Source organism: Esox lucius, chromosome 1 (assembly GCF_011004845.1).
Source record: "Esox lucius isolate fEsoLuc1 chromosome 1, fEsoLuc1.pri, whole genome shotgun sequence".
In the NCBI taxonomy this organism is placed as follows: Eukaryota; Metazoa; Chordata; class Actinopteri; order Esociformes; family Esocidae; genus Esox; species Esox lucius.
In genome coordinates, this window is record NC_047569.1 from 2,072,303 (window position 1) to 2,089,893 (window position 17,591).

Genomic DNA, 17,591 nt, shown 5'->3' on the forward strand with positions numbered 1-17,591 from the left:
TTGTGCCAAGGGAATTTTGTCTCTGTACTTACTCCTTTAAGTGTGTCAATCGATGGAATTACCATCACAGCCTCCAAATTCCCCAGATTTCAATCCAATCAAGCATCTGTGGGATGTGCTGGACATACAGGTCCAATATCCATGGATGACCCACCTCACAACCTACAGGACTTAAAGGATCTGCTGCTAACATCTTGGTGTCAGATACCACAGCACACCTTCAGAGGTCCAGTGGAGTCCATGCCTCGACAGGTCAAGGCTGTTTTGTGGCAAAAGTGGGATCTACACAATTTTAGGCAGGTGGTCATAATGTTATGGCTGATCGGTGTATATATAGACTGTTGTTCTAGCGGGATCGTTCCTGTCTCTTGATTCTGTGACCCAGGTTAGCCTCCCCTTCGGGAGTTAATAGTTTAAATTGTCTGCCTTCCTCTATTTGCACTTCTGGTTAGACGCAAACTGCATTTTGTTGAATGACAATAAAGTTGAATCTAAGATTAGAATGCCTTTATGTTGCCCTTGTGGTTTGGCATAGATTGTATACTATTGCAGTTTTATACTATCCTTATCGGTTGTGGTTTATGGAAGATTTAGTTTTTTTATCTTTCCTGAATTGCTGACTATGTAATGCCATTGTTCATTGGGCATTGTTATAATATGATAAACTTGATTGTGTCAGGTCCTGGCTGGGTGCCTCTAGGCATCTCTATCCTGCAGTTTTGGGTGTCCCCCATTAGACGCAGCTGCACTGCGTTGCCTCTAATTGGTGACCCTATTTAAGTTGCCTTTGTTTGACTTCTTCATTGGTGGATCATTGTTTGCACCAGTTGTGTTTATGCTAGTCTTGCTACAGCTTGCGGTAATCTTCTCCTTTTGCTGTTTTTGTGGCTGTGTAAGAAATAATAAAAGGAATAACTTTCCACTCCTGCTCTGCACCGGTGTCCTGCCTCCCACACCATAACACATTGTTTTAAACATGTTTATCCTGTTACTGCAATTATACCATTCTGATGTCATGATTGGTTTTGCTGTGCAATTGGCTAATTGATCCTATATGTACACTCTGTGTTCATCCTTTCTTTATGCCTGACGAAGGTCTTTGACTGAAACATTGCAGATTTTTTATAAATAATAACACTTGTAATCACCAGTGTGAAAGAATATTTTCATTTTCTATTGGTAAAGTTTTTCTCGCACCTGGCCATTTCACTTCAGGTGTGCCATAATTTAACAAATTTTTTTATACTCATGGTGATGAAAAAAGGCATTTTATATGGGTGCACACTGTATTTATACCCCAGCTAAATAGGAATAGGTGAAAGGCATCAGTATACACTGCTTAAAAAAATTAAGGGAACACGTAAATCACACATTGGGTCTCCATCAAAATCTTTACTGTGCATTGTGTAATTTGTTGAGAACAAAATGTAACAATGGTCAATGGAAACCAAAATCACCAACCGATTGAGGAATGTATTCAAACTCACACAAAAAATCGAAGTAAACAATTGAAATCACAGGCTGTTCCAACTTGCGTCAATTTCATCACAGCAACTCATAATGTGACTCAGTAGTGTATATGGCCCCCACGTGCCAGTATGTACACCCAACAACATCTGGGCATGCTCCTGATGAGACGGTGGATGGTGTCCGGAGGGGGATCTCCTCCCAGACCTGAAACATGGCATCATTGAGCTTCTGGACAGTCTTGGCACCACTTGATGGCATTGGATGAACTGATACATAACGTCCCAAAGGTTCTTGATTGGATTCAGGTTTGGGGAAAGTGAGGGCCAGTCAATAGTATCAATGCCTTTGTCATCCAGGAACTGCCGACACTCTGGCCACATGAGCCCGGGGCATTGTCCTGCACCAGGAGGAACCCAGGGTCCACTGCACCAGCGTAAGGTCTGACAATGGTTCTGAGGATTTCAGTCTGGTTGACATTGGTTAGGCAGCTTAACGTTCATCATGATATCTCCAGATTCTTTCACGTCTGTTAAATGTGCTCAGTGTGAACCTGCTCTCATCTGTGAAGAGAACTGGGTGCCAATGGCGGACCTGCCAATTCTGGTGTTCTCTGGCAAATGCCAATCAAGCAGCAGGATCCTGTGCTGTGAGCACAGATCCGGCTAGATGATGTCGGGCCCTCATGCCACCCTCATGGAGTCTGTTTCTGACAGTTTGGACAGAAAAATGTACAACAGTAGCCCACTGGAGGTTATTTTGTAGGGCTCTGGCAAAGCTCCTCCTGTTCCGCCTCGCACAAAGGAGCAGATACCAGTCCTGCGCTGGGCTCTCCGCCATGCTCTTGAGACTGTACTGGGAGACACAGCTAACCTTCTTGTGATGGCACATATGGATGTGCCACCCTGGAGGAGCTGTGCAACATGAATGGGCTGCAGGTACCACATCATGCTACCAGTAGTGACAAGGAAACAGCAAAATGCAAAACTAGAGAACAATCAGTCAGGAAGGATAAGGAGAGAGCAATTGTCTGTGGCCACCACCTCCAAAACCATTTCCTTTTTGGGTTGTCTTGCTGTTGCTTCTCCAGTACACCTGTTCTCACTTTCATTTGCACCAAAACAGGGTCATTGATTCACAATTGCTTATGCTTCCTAACTGGACAGACTGATATCCCTGAAGATTAATTGACTTGGTGTTATACTGGGATGTTCCCTTAATGTTTTTTGAGCAGTGTAGTTTTAGTGACTGAGACCAACTGAAAAACATAGCATTTCATAACAGATGCCACTTTGTTAGGCTTTATCTGAAATATTATTTCGGTATGCCAATACATTTGAAACTTGTACTACTTAATAAAATGTTTTGCATTATGGACATTATTGTCTTGAAGGAAGGTATGTTATTAAATTTGAGCCTGAAATAAAAGCATTTATTTTTTCATTATTTCACATACATGTATGTAAATGATTTTTCGAGTTTCTTAAATTGTACAGCTTACCCTGAAATGCATTGTTTGGCAACAAAATAAATAAAACTTCCTGGGCAGGAGAAAAGTGTCTAAGATTTCCACTTACAGCAGTGATTAGACATTTCCTATCCAGAAAAATGACTGTCTTGATTTGAGTCCATCTGTGGCAAAATTAACTGATTGGATATTTATAAAAGGCACACACCTGTCTGTATAAGATCTCACATGTTACAATGCATGTCAGAGCAAAAACGAAGCATTGACATCCAATTAACTTTCTGTAGACCTCAGAGATTGTTTTCAGGCATGGATTTGGGGAAGGTTATATAACAAATTGCTATGGCATTGAAAATTCCCTTTTGCACAGTGGGCTCAGTCACTAAGACTCTTCCTAGAGCTGGTCAATGGATCAAACTAATTAAGTGTGCAAGAAGGGCGTTGGTCAGGGAGGCGACCAAGAACTCTAGAGTTTCCAGAACCACTAATAGAACTCCTGAGCTTCTCTGCAAATTGTCAATGAACATCCCCATTTAATGTCTAGGGAGTGACCTGAAGGTTGCAGTTCACTAACATCACTCCCTATCCAATCTCACCGCATGAGAGGATATACAAGGAAGAATCTGTCCAAATCCAGGTGTGCAAAACTAGTAGAGGCATACCCAAGAAGACTCGGCGCTGTGAGCACTGATGTGACATGCACTTCTACAAACTACTGAATAAAGGTTCAGAATACTTAGGTACAAGAGATAAAGTGGGCCAAAAAAGTATTTAGTCAGCCACCAATTGTGCAAGTTCTCCCACTTAAAAAGATGAGCGAGGCCTGTAATTTTCATCATAGGTACACTTCAACTATGAGAGACAGAATGAGTAAAGAAAATCCAGAAAATCACAATGTAAGATTTTTTATGAATTTATTGGTAAATTCCTCTGTAAAATAAGTATTTGGTCACCTACAAACAAACAAGATTTCTGGGTCTCCCAGACTGTGGGAGCAATTATAAGAAAATGGAAGACATACAAGACCACTGATAATCTCCCTCGATCCGGGGCTCCACGCAAGATCTAACCCTGTGGGGTCAAAATGATCACAAGAACGGTGAGCAAAAATCCCAGAACCACACGGGGGGGACCTAGTGAATGACCTGCAGAGAGCTGGGACCAAAGTAACAAAGGCTACCATCAGTAACACACTACCCCGCCAGGGACTCAAATCCTGCAGTGCCAGACGTGTCCCCCTGCTTAAGCTAGTACCTGTCCAGGCCCATCTGAGGTTTGCTAGAGAGCATTTGGATGGTCCAGAAGAGGATTGGGAGAATGTCATATGGTCAGACGAAACCAAAAATAGAACATTTTGGTAAAAACTAAACTTGTCGTGTTTGGAGGAGAAAGAATGCTGAGTTGCATCCAAAGAACACCATACCTACTGTGAAGCATGGGGATGGAAACATCATGCTTTGGGGCTGTTTTTCTGCAAAGGGACCAGGACGACTGATCCGTGTAAAGGAAAGAATGAATGGGGCCATGTATTGTGAGATTTTGAGTAAAAACCTCCTTCCATCAGCAAGGGCATTGAAGATGAAACGTGGCTGGGTCTTTCAGCATGACAATGATCCCAAACACACCGCCCGGGCAATGAAGGAGTGGCTTCGTAAGAAGCATTTCAAGGTCCTGGAGTGGCCTAGCCAGTCACCAGATCTCAACCCCATAGAAAATCTTTGGAGGGGGTTGAAAGCCTGTGTTGCCCAGCGACAGCTCCAAAACATCACTGCTCTAGAGGAGATCTGCATGGAGGAATGGGCCAAAATACCAGCAACAGTGTGTGAAAATCTTGTGAAGACTTACAGAAAACGTTTGACCTCGGTCATTGCCAACAAAGGGTATATAACAAAGTATTGAGATTAACTTTTGTTATTGACCAAATACTTATTTTCCACCATAATTTACCAATAAATTCATAAAAAATCCTACAATGTGATTTTCTCAATTCTTTTCTCATTTTGTCTCTCATAGTTGAAGTGTAGCTATGATCAAAAGTACAGGCCTCTCTCATCTTTTTAAGTGGGAGAACTTGCACAATTGGAGGCTGACTAAATACTTTTTTGCCCCACTGTACAAATTCCTAAAAACATGTTTTCACTTCGTCATTATAGGGTATTTTGTGTAGATTGATTGCAGTTTTTATTTAATCAATAATAAATTAAGTACACTGTCTTTACGAAGTGTACATTTCAATACATTCTTTTAAGTTTTAAATGTACTGTATTATTTCCTGTCTTCTTACCATATGCTGAAATGTCTCCTTTAGCTCCTCTATTACCAGCCGGTCCAGGAATTCCAATGGAATCACCCGTTTCACCTGTTAACCAATCAAATCTCAGTTGTCACTTGCATTAAGCATAAAATCCACACAAAAATGACCAATGCCAAAAAATTATATTCTATGCAAGTTTTAAACAAAATGACATGCAGAACATTAAATTGAGTGACAAAAATGCCATTCTAATTGTTCGTCATACCTTTAAGACCATTATACCCTGAGACGCCAGGTATGCCAGGAGATCCATTACACCCTGGGTCACCCTAAAGAGACAAGTCATCACACAAGGACAATGTTGTATTCCAGGAATTATATTCTATATTCATTCATTTTGCTACAGTAGCTATTCTACACATCCTTTATTTTGAGCCTCAGAATCATACGTAGTTAGTGGTTGACTTGGGCAGGAGCTGTCACCTATTGATTTGCAACCGTGTATGGGTAACGTTACTGGCACTTGAAGTTTTGGAGTTGTCTGGAGTGTTTCAAATTCCCTTTTTTCAATACAACAATGGAGAGTAGCCTATACATTCCTGTCGTGAATCGTGTTTACTCACCACTTGTCAGTGAATCCTGCCTAACAGCGGGTTACCTTAGAACAGTCTGCATCATTCCAAGTTGTTGGAAATTGGAATATCTATACGAAGAACAGATGTCCCTCCTCTCTCACCCTGTCTGAAACTGGTCCAGAGACACTTTGCGCAAACGAAAACATCTGTTAACCTTGTTTTTAGCATGGTAAGTTATGCTAATTGAATGTTGTTGCTAGCCTAAGCTAAGCATTAATGTTTTTGCTAGTCACATTTCCTGTAAAATACACCAATCAGCCATAACATTAAGATCACTGACGTGAAGTGAATACCACTGATAATCTCATTATCCTGGCACCTGTCAGTGAGTGGGATATATTAGGCAGCAAGTGAACATTCTGTCCTCAGAGTTGATGTATTAGAAGCAGGAAAAATGGGCAATCGTAAGGATCAGAGCAACTTTGACAAGGGCCAAATTGTATTACACAATCCTACACAATATTAGGCAGGTATTTATAATGTTATGGCTGATTGGTGTATATTATAATAGCGAAATCAACAACTTAAATACATCACAGATTTCTCTTTAATGTTTGTGGACAAACATCTCTTCCTTGCCTCCCTTATGTCTTTACATTGTGGAATCTGAGCATTAATAATTACAATATGTATGTTTCATTGAAAGTGAATGTGCTTAGTTCATGAGAACAACAGAAACATCTCTGTTTAGATGATATCTCTGTAGGTTGTGCTCTGATAACCCCAGGAATGTTTACTGTGACCATCTGGCATGAGGGGTTAACTTCTAGAAACCTGATCTGTGCTAGGTAGAAACGCCCTTAATGTATAGGCTAGCTGGCAACTAACATTACAGTGAGAAGATAATGGAACGTTCATCGAATGACATCTGTGCTGCGATTTTCCAATAAACTTGAGCGAACTTCTCCCTCAATTTGATACGGGTTCAACCTTATTTGACCACTGTACGTAACCGTATAGTTTCTAACAATGTATAGTAACCTACTATATTGCATTTTGTTGAATATATGTATTTGGTTGTGGTCAAACACCTTAGAAAAGCTAATTGTTTCCAGGCCCTCACCTGAATCACATTTTAGGCTAAAAATCATAGGCCAAAACCAAAAAACATAGGTGTGATTTAGTATCTGCAGCTTTCAGGATAGGGGAGCTGGTGCGTTTCATACAGAATCCTAAAATAGCCATTATTGTGCTAAGTGCCTTAATCAAGAGTGCAACGGTAGGAGATGGTAGAACTATTGGATCAGAGACAAGCAACTTTCTATTTCAATGGGCTATGAACAGATTCTGCCTGTCACTGTGATAATTTGAGGGGAGAAATGTAAGGAACATTACATACCCTGTTCCAATGGACAAACTTGGAAAAATACTTTCAAATCAACTTTCAAATCAAGCACTGTCCATAGTTTACAATAATACATAATGTCTTTAACATAATGCACTTCTTTTTAAACAGAAATGTTTATTTACAACCATGTTTACAATCATTCAGGATGTTGTGTACAATGCTAATAAAAACACAATGCAATGATGTGCAAACCATTTATCCCTATATGTAATTGAAAATAATACCAAGACAAAATGTTGAAACTGAGAAATGTATTGTTTTTGGAAAACTAGATGCCCATTTTCAATTTGATGCCAGCAGCACATTTAAAAAAATTGGGATGGGGCATGTTTACCACTGTGTTGCAAAACCTCCTTTAAAAATACCCTGTAAGAATTTGAGAAATGAGGAGACCAGTTGCTGTTGTTTTGATGTTTTCCCATTCACTTTTCAAGGATTGCAGCTGCAAAAAATTTCGGGGTCACCTTTGTATTTTTCGTTTCATAATGTGCCAGCTGTTTTCAATGGTGACAGGTCTGGACTGCAGCCAGGCCAGTTTAGCACCCAGACACTTTTACTATGAAGCCATGCTGTTGTAATTCTTGTAGAATGCGGTTTGGCATTTTCTTGCTGAAATAAGCAAGGGCTTCATGCCATGTGCACTAATGCACCCCCATACCATCACAGATGCTGGCTTTTGAACTGTGCGCTGATAACAAGCCGGGTGGCCCCTCTCCTCTTTACTGGTCCCACTCCCGTCTTTATTCTTCAGACCACAGGACAGTTTTCCACTTTGCCTCAGGCCATCTGAAATTACGTCTGGCCCAGAGAAGGCGGCCATGTTTTTGGAGCGTATTTATATATGTTTTTTTTCTTTGCATGGTAGAGTTTTAACTTGCATTATGGATGCAGCGATGTACTGTTTTCACAGACACTGTTCTCACAGACAGTGTTCCTGTACCCAAACATTGATTTGAATGCAGTGCCGTCTGGGGGCCCAAAGATCACATTAGTGGTTCTCTGCTTTGGCCCTTGTGTACAGAGAATATCATTAAAAGATCAAGAGAATCTGGTGATATATGTAGAGTAGATCCTTTGCAATTTTAGCATTACACAACTTTTCCAGTCTTTTGTTGTCCCTGTCCCAGCTCTTTTGAAACTTGTTGCTGGCATCAAATTCCCAAAGTGGGCATATATTTTTCAAGAAACAATAACATTTCTCAGTATCAATATTTTATATGTTGTCTTTGTTCTATTTTCTATTGAATATATTAATATATGAAATGATTTGAACATCATTGCATTCTTGTTTTATTTCAATTTTACACAGTATGACAACTTTTGGGAAAAAGGGTTGTATATAAAGTAGTATGAACCTACAGTTGACAGTGGTGGAATGCTTGGTAATCACATTAAGGCCTCACATTGCTCAAACAGCATGAAATATCAGTTTGTGAACCATTTTCCATGTCACCCACTGGATGTAGTTCACTTTCCCTTACCTACATAAAGGGCATTTCTTCCACACTGTACAGAAGGATTATTGAGCAAAAAAAGTGTTTTTATTGAGAGATTAACTTAAATGATCCCAGAACGTTTTAATATATATACATATGCTAACCATTTGTTCATTGATTTTATTATTCACAAGTTACCAAAAGGTTATGACAAAAATCTGTGAAAAATAGTTTTGAAGGTTACGTTGAGCCAGTTCCTGTCTATATGTACAGCCATGTACATTTCACTGGGAGTCATAAGGTTAATCCGACCAAAGGTCCAAAAAAAAATTATTAAATTTGCAAATCTTTAGGAAGACGAGTAAATGTTAATGACTATGTAGTCACCCATCTTATCACCTTTACCCTTGGTTAATTCAGATAAACAAACATGGCAGCGCCCACAAACTTTAGAGCTTTCCTCCGCTTACACAACTTCTAGAAATGTTATACACAATGGATGTGGCCGCTCATCAGCTCACCGTAATATTTTTTTCCTATTAAAATAAACATAATACTGTGGGCTCAGGTCAGGCTGCAGTCAGTTAGGACAAACGTAATTTACCTTTTATATCTGGATTTGGATTTGAACGCCTTTGTAAACGTTTGAACATCTACACTAAATTCTCACATTGAAGACATCAAGTTACAAAGACTGTTTGCATTAAATGTGAGTGATTAGCAGCATGGTCAGACCAACAAGTGATTGTTGCGTCACTTGTAACAATTCATTGTGTCACTTCTAATGATGCATTCTAAAGATTGTACACATTCTAAAGTATTAGTATTGCTAATAAAATTATTAATATTGAAAGCAAAACATAAACTAAAAAGTATTGAGATCAAAAATATATATTGCAAAGAATATCATGCGAAAATGTTTTATTGAAAATGAATGCAAATTCTTCTCTGAGAGGGAATATTTTTTCTTGATAACGCAATTTGAGTTAAAACAATTATCTATGGTTACGTAACAAAGGATTTTGCTCCCTTTTTCTTTTTTTTTTTGCATTTGCAAGTTTTTGAAACAAATTTCACATTGAGGCGGGTTTAAGAGAGAAAATGCATCTACATTGGTCAACCAGACTGGGCAACATCAACTGTTCCAGTCTGTTTACATTGTAGGCTTGCTACATTAATCAGTAGACAGGCTATCGTGCATGGAACTATGTTTGAATGGACGCACTTGAAATAAGCGCAACAGTATATTGACTAAACAACCTAGCCCGGATATATTTGCCTAATAATTGTTAGAATTTTTCTCTGAAATGGCCAGCCAGAGGATGGCGTCACAGTGGGGGTCAAGAGCCAGAGGGACCTCCTGAATCACTGTTGGTTATTCAGGGAGAAATATGGGGATGAATAGGCCATAAGAAACAGCCACAAAATGTAATAGCCAAATCACAGACAATTGGTTACATATAAGGACATTATGAACTGAAATCTACTATAATGACTTGACGCAATTGGCATTAAATGCTCAGAAATTATATGCCTAACATAGCCTAATATGCTAATGGCAATACATTGTATGTTTTGGGTAATACATCTTATTGTATGTATCTCATATCTTATCTAGCTTATTTTAATGTAAGTTGCTTGACTCACAGTCCATGATTTCTTCCAAAAATCTAGTCCAAATTGGTCTCCTATGTTGCTTTTCCACTTAGGAGTAGCCATTTAAACTTTAAATGCCAAGTATAGTTTTGTGAGGAGCAACAGCTATGCGTCTTGTGCAATAGTCAAGTTTGGTTGAAGATTTGTGGGGGTGGTGCGCATTGTTGGTGTGTCCTGTGTATGCGTCTGACGGTAATCGTTCAAAAATTGCCGTAAAGTGTGGCTTGTGTGCTCACAACCTAGCGAGTTTCAAATCCATTGGTCATCATTTGAGGGAGCTACATGCTACCAAAGACATGCGCTCGTGTGTAACCGGTGCCCGACTGCATGTCTTTGCTTATGTGGTGCGAAGCATATAGGCAGCGCAGAAGGATAAACTTTGTCTGGTTAAATGCTAGAGACTCTCTTCTTTTCAGGAATACGAATTATTGCTGTGTTAATACCTAGTATGGTTTGAATATCAAGAATAGTTTGGCTCCGAGATGGATTTTGTTGTACAACGCTGTGGAAAACATGAATCGTTTTCAATTATAAAAACAGATTTGATCAAACAAAACGATGCTTGGCTATATCTCTGGGACCATCAATATAAGAAATCAGAAGAAGACGGGTCCTGTCACTGCTTAAACACATATCTTTTTATACATTAGGAGGATGCAGGAACACACCTTGGAGAAGAATTGGCCAAATTGGATGTGTGCACTCTCCACCATCTCTATGTCTAGCCCAGTAGTTAAAGTCAAAAGTGATATACAAGCAGCATGGTAGAGTTATCGTCTATTACATGTATATTTATTAATAACAAAGGTTTCTTTAAGGGGGTTGGTGATCTACAGTATGGACTGGAAAAACAATACTTCTTTACTGTATTATTTGCTCCAAACCAGATATTATGAATCTATTTGGTATTCAAACACTCAGAAAACTATCAGACGTGAGTGGGACAGCTAAATAACGCAATTGCTATGTGCAGGCAACCCCAGCAAATTCTCCATCAGATACCTTCCTGTATTTGAGATGCTGCTGGACAAGCTGCTCTCCATCAGCCAGGTGAAGATGCTCTTGTATGTGAAGAAGCGAGGGCTAGATTTGCAACTAAATGGCAAAAACAAATATGTGTTGCCCTGAGCCCACTTTCTCAAATGGTTTGTATTACTACCTTCAGAGAGAGACTGTATGAATGCATACTTTGGTTTAGGATATGAGCTGTGTCCTGATTCATCACCCTGTCAAAGTGTGGACTAGTTTTGATGGACAGCAAATGGAGATCTGTTCCTGTGTTATGACAAGTCATTGAACTACTCAAAATGACTACAAATTGCGGCATACTGTTCATGTGAACCATAGACTGTATAAATAATGGACGACGCCCTTTCGCTCTTTTCCATTGGTGAAAAATGAAGCCACCAGTGTCCTGATACGGCGCTGACATCTTGGACTTGCGTCTGCGCAGATAGCGATCTTGGGACCAGTTCTGCGCAGTAGTTATGCGCAGTAGCGAGAAGGAAGTAAAGCCGTAAAGCCGCGAAATCAACGGCCCCACCCCTGTTCCCCGCCCTCACTCTCCCTCGCAGAATGCGCATACCGTAATCAATCGCAAATCCAAGTACAGTACAACCTTTGCTTGTTAAACCTAGACGATATGTTATAGCCTAACTTACATCATGTTTAACCTTAATTTAGAATAGGCCTAATACAAAAATAATTGGTAACTTCTAGCTAACGATCACCTGCTAGCTATTAACATGGCTATTAACGAGGCTTGTTGTCTTTTAGCTAACGTTAGCTAGCCCATTACATTTATTTACTAATTAAATAGCTTATAAATTTAACTTACCGAAAAAAATTCAAAGATCGATTGGAAATGCCAGATCGGTTAGCACAATGTACTGCAGAACAACCCATTATGTCCGTGTGAAATTATATCAATTATAGAAATTTAGAGATTAAATGTAAAGTTCCAATCTCCTCAGTCCTCCGAAGATTCAGTGGCTCCTCGGCTCAGATAGCTGTCAATCACAGCTGTGAATCACGACGTCACACCACCGTTTTTAGAGCATTAAATAACTAACTAAAAACAAACTTATTTTAAAAACAAACTCTTGAATTTACATTAGCGTGATACAAACTACAGTAAATGACAGAAACCAGCTTCGGAAAAAATATATTTGAAGGGTAATTTAATTGTTTAGTTGATCTCGCGTCCCATTGAATAACATGAGGAGGGCGGGGTTTATGACCTATACTGGGACCACTCACCAGGGGGCGATCGAGACGTTTTGGCTTCACTTTTCAGGGCTTGTGCGGCACGCTTGATGTGAATAGTGAAACAGTATTAGTTTTACATTGACCTTCTGTTTTAGGTTTCCATTTAAATTGTACTCTTTTAAAATAATTTGTGTTCTTTTATCACGTGGCTTTGGCTCCATGGCTGTGGAAAAACTCAGCAACAAGAGGAACTTTGTTTCCAAAATTATTATGTACAGTATATTTCTAACTGTATTGATGAGGAAGGGGTGGGCAGAATGATATATTATCACTGAACTGTGTCGAAAGGACTGTCCCTTTTGTAACAAGTTCAGTAAGGATTGCTGCAAATGTAATTACTATAGAGAAGTTTTCTGCTCCTACGGTTCTTCCAAAGTAATGTTTTTTTAATTATATGGCTTATATTTGTTTTATGTTGTCTATTTGTTTCTGCTGCCCATCTTGGCAAGGATGCTCCTTAAAAACAGATTTTTAATCTCAATGAGCCTTTCCTGGTTAAAAACATAAATGTTGGAAGCTATTATTGAGGAAGCATATTTGAACACTTTTTTCTTGAACACAAGAACTGTTACCCTTAGGAAAGTCTCAATCTTAAATTAACGCATACTGGCAAAGCTATGTTTACATTATGATTTTGGGTTAGTTCTGTTCCATAGCTATCTAGCTAAATTATAACATGCTATCATTTGTAAGTATCAGCTTTCTAGCCAACTTCATCTTAGCCTGTTAGATATCTAACATAGGTGCACGAGATTATTGTTCAGTGAATACAAACGACACGTCTTATATATGGAATTTGATAAAGCAACTTCATTTATGCTTAGAGTAACAAATAAACGACTAGCAATTTGTATCAGAAAGCAGGACTGGGTGTATATTTTTTACTTGCAGCAATCTACACCAGGACCTCAGACGGATGACGTACAACTACCACCCTCCCCCTTGGTGTTTTTCTATGAACCAGACAAAGACCCCAGTAAAACAGAAAAATGTCAGGTGCAGTTGCAGGTGTGGCGATCAGCAACCTATTAATTGACAGACTTCAACACAAATTATAGCCTGAAACGGCTAATTAACCATTCGTCATACCCGTGAATGAAATCAGCGCAGTTATGGTGATTCAGTGACCGTGCGAAATTAGCGTGCTTGTCGAAAGTGCGCAATGCGCTAATATCTAATATTCCTTTCTGTCAACGGGATCGTGTATATCTTGTGCACTTCTCGCTCCCGACACTGTCTTCCTTCCGAAAAATGTTCCAGAAAGTGTTTGTTATCCAAGCTTGTTTGCTCTGCAATATAAACTTTTGGTATTTGCGATATATAGATAATTATTTAAAACAGCTGTAAAAAGGAAGTACCTTGTGTTCTTTAACATCATGTGTACGTAGTATTGTTTCAATGACGAATGCCACGTTTGCATTAGCTAGCATAGCCAGACAAAGCAACTGGTGATCTAACGTTGGTTGGCCAATTCAATTTGTCGGACTCTGAATATTAACTAGCTATTATTGAGAGGAGGTGAGCCGAGGGTTTTGGGAGCAGCAGCCGAAGATGGATCAACAATCTACACCAGGACCTCAGACGGATGACGTACAACTACCCCCCTCCCCCTTGGTGTTTTTCTATGAACCAGACAAAGACCCCAGTAAAACAGAAACATTTCAACAGCTCTGTGAAGAAATGGGGAGGGCCTACATAGACCCCAAATAAGGGCAATGTGAGGCGTGGTAAAGTCTGGGGTCATGTGTTAATGATAAACCAATCATTTAATAATTTTGTATAATATGTACATCCTTCATACACAAAGGGAGGGGACTGAAAGATGATATCATGGTAAACCAATCATTGTAAAATTATGTAAAATGTGTACCTCCTTCATAAACATCATGAATAAAAAACATTATAAAAGGGCCTGGAGGGTCCCATAACAAGGGCTTTTTGATCAAAGACTCGAGAAGAGTTGATCTGACTCTTGGCTACTGGACCCTCCTGGAACCCGGCGCTGTCTGTACTAGTGACTGACTAACCAAATTAAAGGTAGGAACATGTAAGAGCTCTGTCTCCCTCTTGGTCTCGGTGTGTGTGTGTGTCATAGTCAAATGCTTGATCATAATTCCTCTACCTCTGAGCCCTGTTTTTACTAGAGATAGTAGCCAGTGAGATTAGCCGCGTACTCCGTAAATCAAAACTTAGACCTTGAGACAATATCAGTTCCCCGTCCAGGTCCCTTGCAGGCAACTGAGCGAAAGAGGTAGACGTGAATTGTCGGTGAGAGTGTGTTTGGTACTGGTTTGCTCCAAGGTTGGGTAAAAATACATTCATTCTTTGAGGTGTTTGTTCCGGGTTTACTAGTAGGTAAGTATATTTTCGACAGTATAGGATAGGGTCAAAAGAAGCGGGTTGACCAGGGATTAGTTCCCGATAAAGAATACGAAACTTGTGTCCTCACCATAAAAAATATCTGAACTCTGGCATTGTGTCAGACATTATCCTAAGTGCTAGGAGGTTGGCTTAGAGCCAGATAGGAGGGGAACAGGCTGACAGGCTGATAAGGGTTGGTGAGTTACAGCTGGGAAATCCCCACACCTTAGAGAGAATGTAGTTTAAACGGACCAAAGTCGGGCCTAATTACTACTTAAAGCAAGGACAAGTACGATAGGGGTGACTTTCAGTACCTCAGACTCGGTGAGTGAACCGGTTCTAAATAAGCGTGACTACAAATATTGTTGAGCGTTAGGAACCACCGAGTGGCAACATAAAAAGTTCCTTTGTCGGAGGTTTGATCAATAGGATTGTTCCAGACTTAGGACACGTGTCATAAGCCAGGTTGGAAGTTTACTGACCTTGCAGTGGGTCAAGTTATGCCTTACGCTACATTCCAGTGCCTGGTAAACAGAGTTCAGGGTAATCCCTCCAAAGACGTCAAATCTAAATAAAAAGATCCCAGGGCAAGTCTGAAATAACCAAAGACCTTGGTGTACATTTAAGCTCATGGGTAGTGTATTCTGCCAATTTTGCAAGCCAGTTAAAACAATTCATATTGTATTGTTGCTGAATATGTGCTGGATATAAAATAAAGGTTTTGATTGGTGTGACATCATAGTGGGTATGCTTTTATTTTTCAAATAGCCTGACCATTCAAACCTCACGGTAAGCATGCTGAGAAGTGAAAACAAGTTCTACAATGATAAGGATGCCATTCTGTCAGTTATCATGGAACAGTAATACTTTTGGTCTTAAAATAAGCTTATAGTGATAGTGTTTTAAAACAGTGAAAATGTTGACTGTTGTCAAGATGTATACAAACCAGATTTTTAGCAGTGTCCCACTTAACCTGACAGTGCTAGATGAAGTGGACAGTGATTTTCAGGTAAACTGGGCTAAAATACAGCACAGTAAACATTTGCTCAATAATGATGCTCAATAAATTATGATTTTGTTGAACATATATGTATAATTGTAGTGGTAGGGAGCTCATAACACCTAAAATGAAGTACAGAAAATATGTTTCCCACACAGCAAGGCAAGGGGCAGAGAAAGGAATGAGGAAAATGACAGAACAAACAAAGAAAATGTTAACATCCCAAAATCATGGAACATCCCAAAATCCACACTCAAAAGGAATGCTAAGGGACTGGGGAAAAGCTTGCACATGCCTCAGGTATAGGTACCTGGCTCTCCCCAGAAGCTGAGAGGGAGCTGTTTAACCTAATCCAAATCCTTGCACAGAGGCCTCCCAATAATTCTGCATATACAGGCTTCCATATTATTGTGTAAAAAATTTCAACTCATTGAAAAGGGGGACACAGATTTTGCCGTTGCCTGGTAAAAATTGTTTTCCCGTCTTTAATGAATGAAGATATTATCTACATTGAATTAAACCTATTACACATGAAGGTGAGGGAGAGGATGATGAACTCTCTGACTTTTGTAAATTTAGGTACTATGTAATTTGACTGACAATGGGGCACAGATTTTGCCGGTGCTTGGCAGAAATGGTGTCCCCCTATTTAATCAATTAAAAGATTATCCAGAATGAATTAAAAACATTGAATGTGTTGGTAAGGTAGACAATCAATATCTGTAAGAGATTTGGAAAATGTAGGTGCTATGTATTTTGATTGACGTGGGACACAGATTTTGCGGGTGCCTGGCGGAAATGGTGTCCCCCTCTTTAATGAATGAAAATATTACCCAGAATGCATTTAACACACTGAATGTGTTAGTAAGGTAAAGATTCAATATCTGTAAAAGATTTAGAAATGTAGGTGCTATTTATTTTGATTTAGAGGGGGACACGTTTTCCGCTGGTGTCTGTTAAAAACGGTATCCCCCTTTTTAATGAATGAAGATGTTATCCACATTGAATTAAACCCATTCAATGTGTTGGTGAGGGAGAGGATCACTATGTTTATATATTTGATCAATTTAGTTACTTTCTATTTCAGTTGAAAGGGGGGCACATATTTCGCTGGTGCCTTGCAGAAATGGTGCCCCTCTCTTTCTTGAATGAAAATGTGCTCCTGAATATAAAAAACTAAAAATGTTTATATCTCTATGTTGGTGAGATATATTTTGGACAATCCTGGTGGATTGATGATGGGGGGACTCCTCCAGTGAATATTGTTCATTTAACAATATTCAGCTACCCATAAGCAAGATACATATATAAGCCAGTTTCCAATAACTCTGGGAAGCTGTGTAAAATGCAAATATAAAAGGAATGCAATGATGTGTAAATCCTTTATCCCAAGATTTAATTGAAAATAATACAAATACAAGATATAAAATGCTGAAACTGATTTTTTTTACTGTTTTTGGAAATATCAATTTTGAATTTGAAGCCAGCAACATGTTTCTAAAAAGTTGGGACAGGGGCATCTTAATCACTATTTTACATCACCTCTTCTTCTAACAATACTCTGTAAGTGTTTGGGAACTGAGCACACCAATGCTCTAGCTTTGAAAGTGATATGTTTTACCATTCTTGCTTGGTATAGGATTTCAACAGTTCGGAGTCTCCTTTGTAATATTTTGCATTTCATAAAGTGCCAAATGT

General features: G+C 39.3%; 1 protein-coding gene across 5 annotated transcripts in view; it reads right to left on the reverse strand.

The window, feature by feature from the left end:
* Nucleotides 1-17,591, reverse strand: part of col4a4 (collagen, type IV, alpha 4) — a 295,816-nt gene that overhangs the window by 84,162 nt on the left and 194,063 nt on the right. For all 5 annotated transcript variants that reach the window (XM_034292008.1, XM_034292010.1, XM_034292005.1 and 2 more), the window contains 2 exons: nt 5,455-5,518; nt 5,220-5,294 (listed from right to left, as the gene is read on the reverse strand). In XM_034292008.1, coding sequence (XP_034147899.1) covers nt 5,220-5,294; nt 5,455-5,518 — 139 coding nt within the window. The remainder of the gene's footprint in view (nt 1-5,219; nt 5,295-5,454; nt 5,519-17,591) is intronic.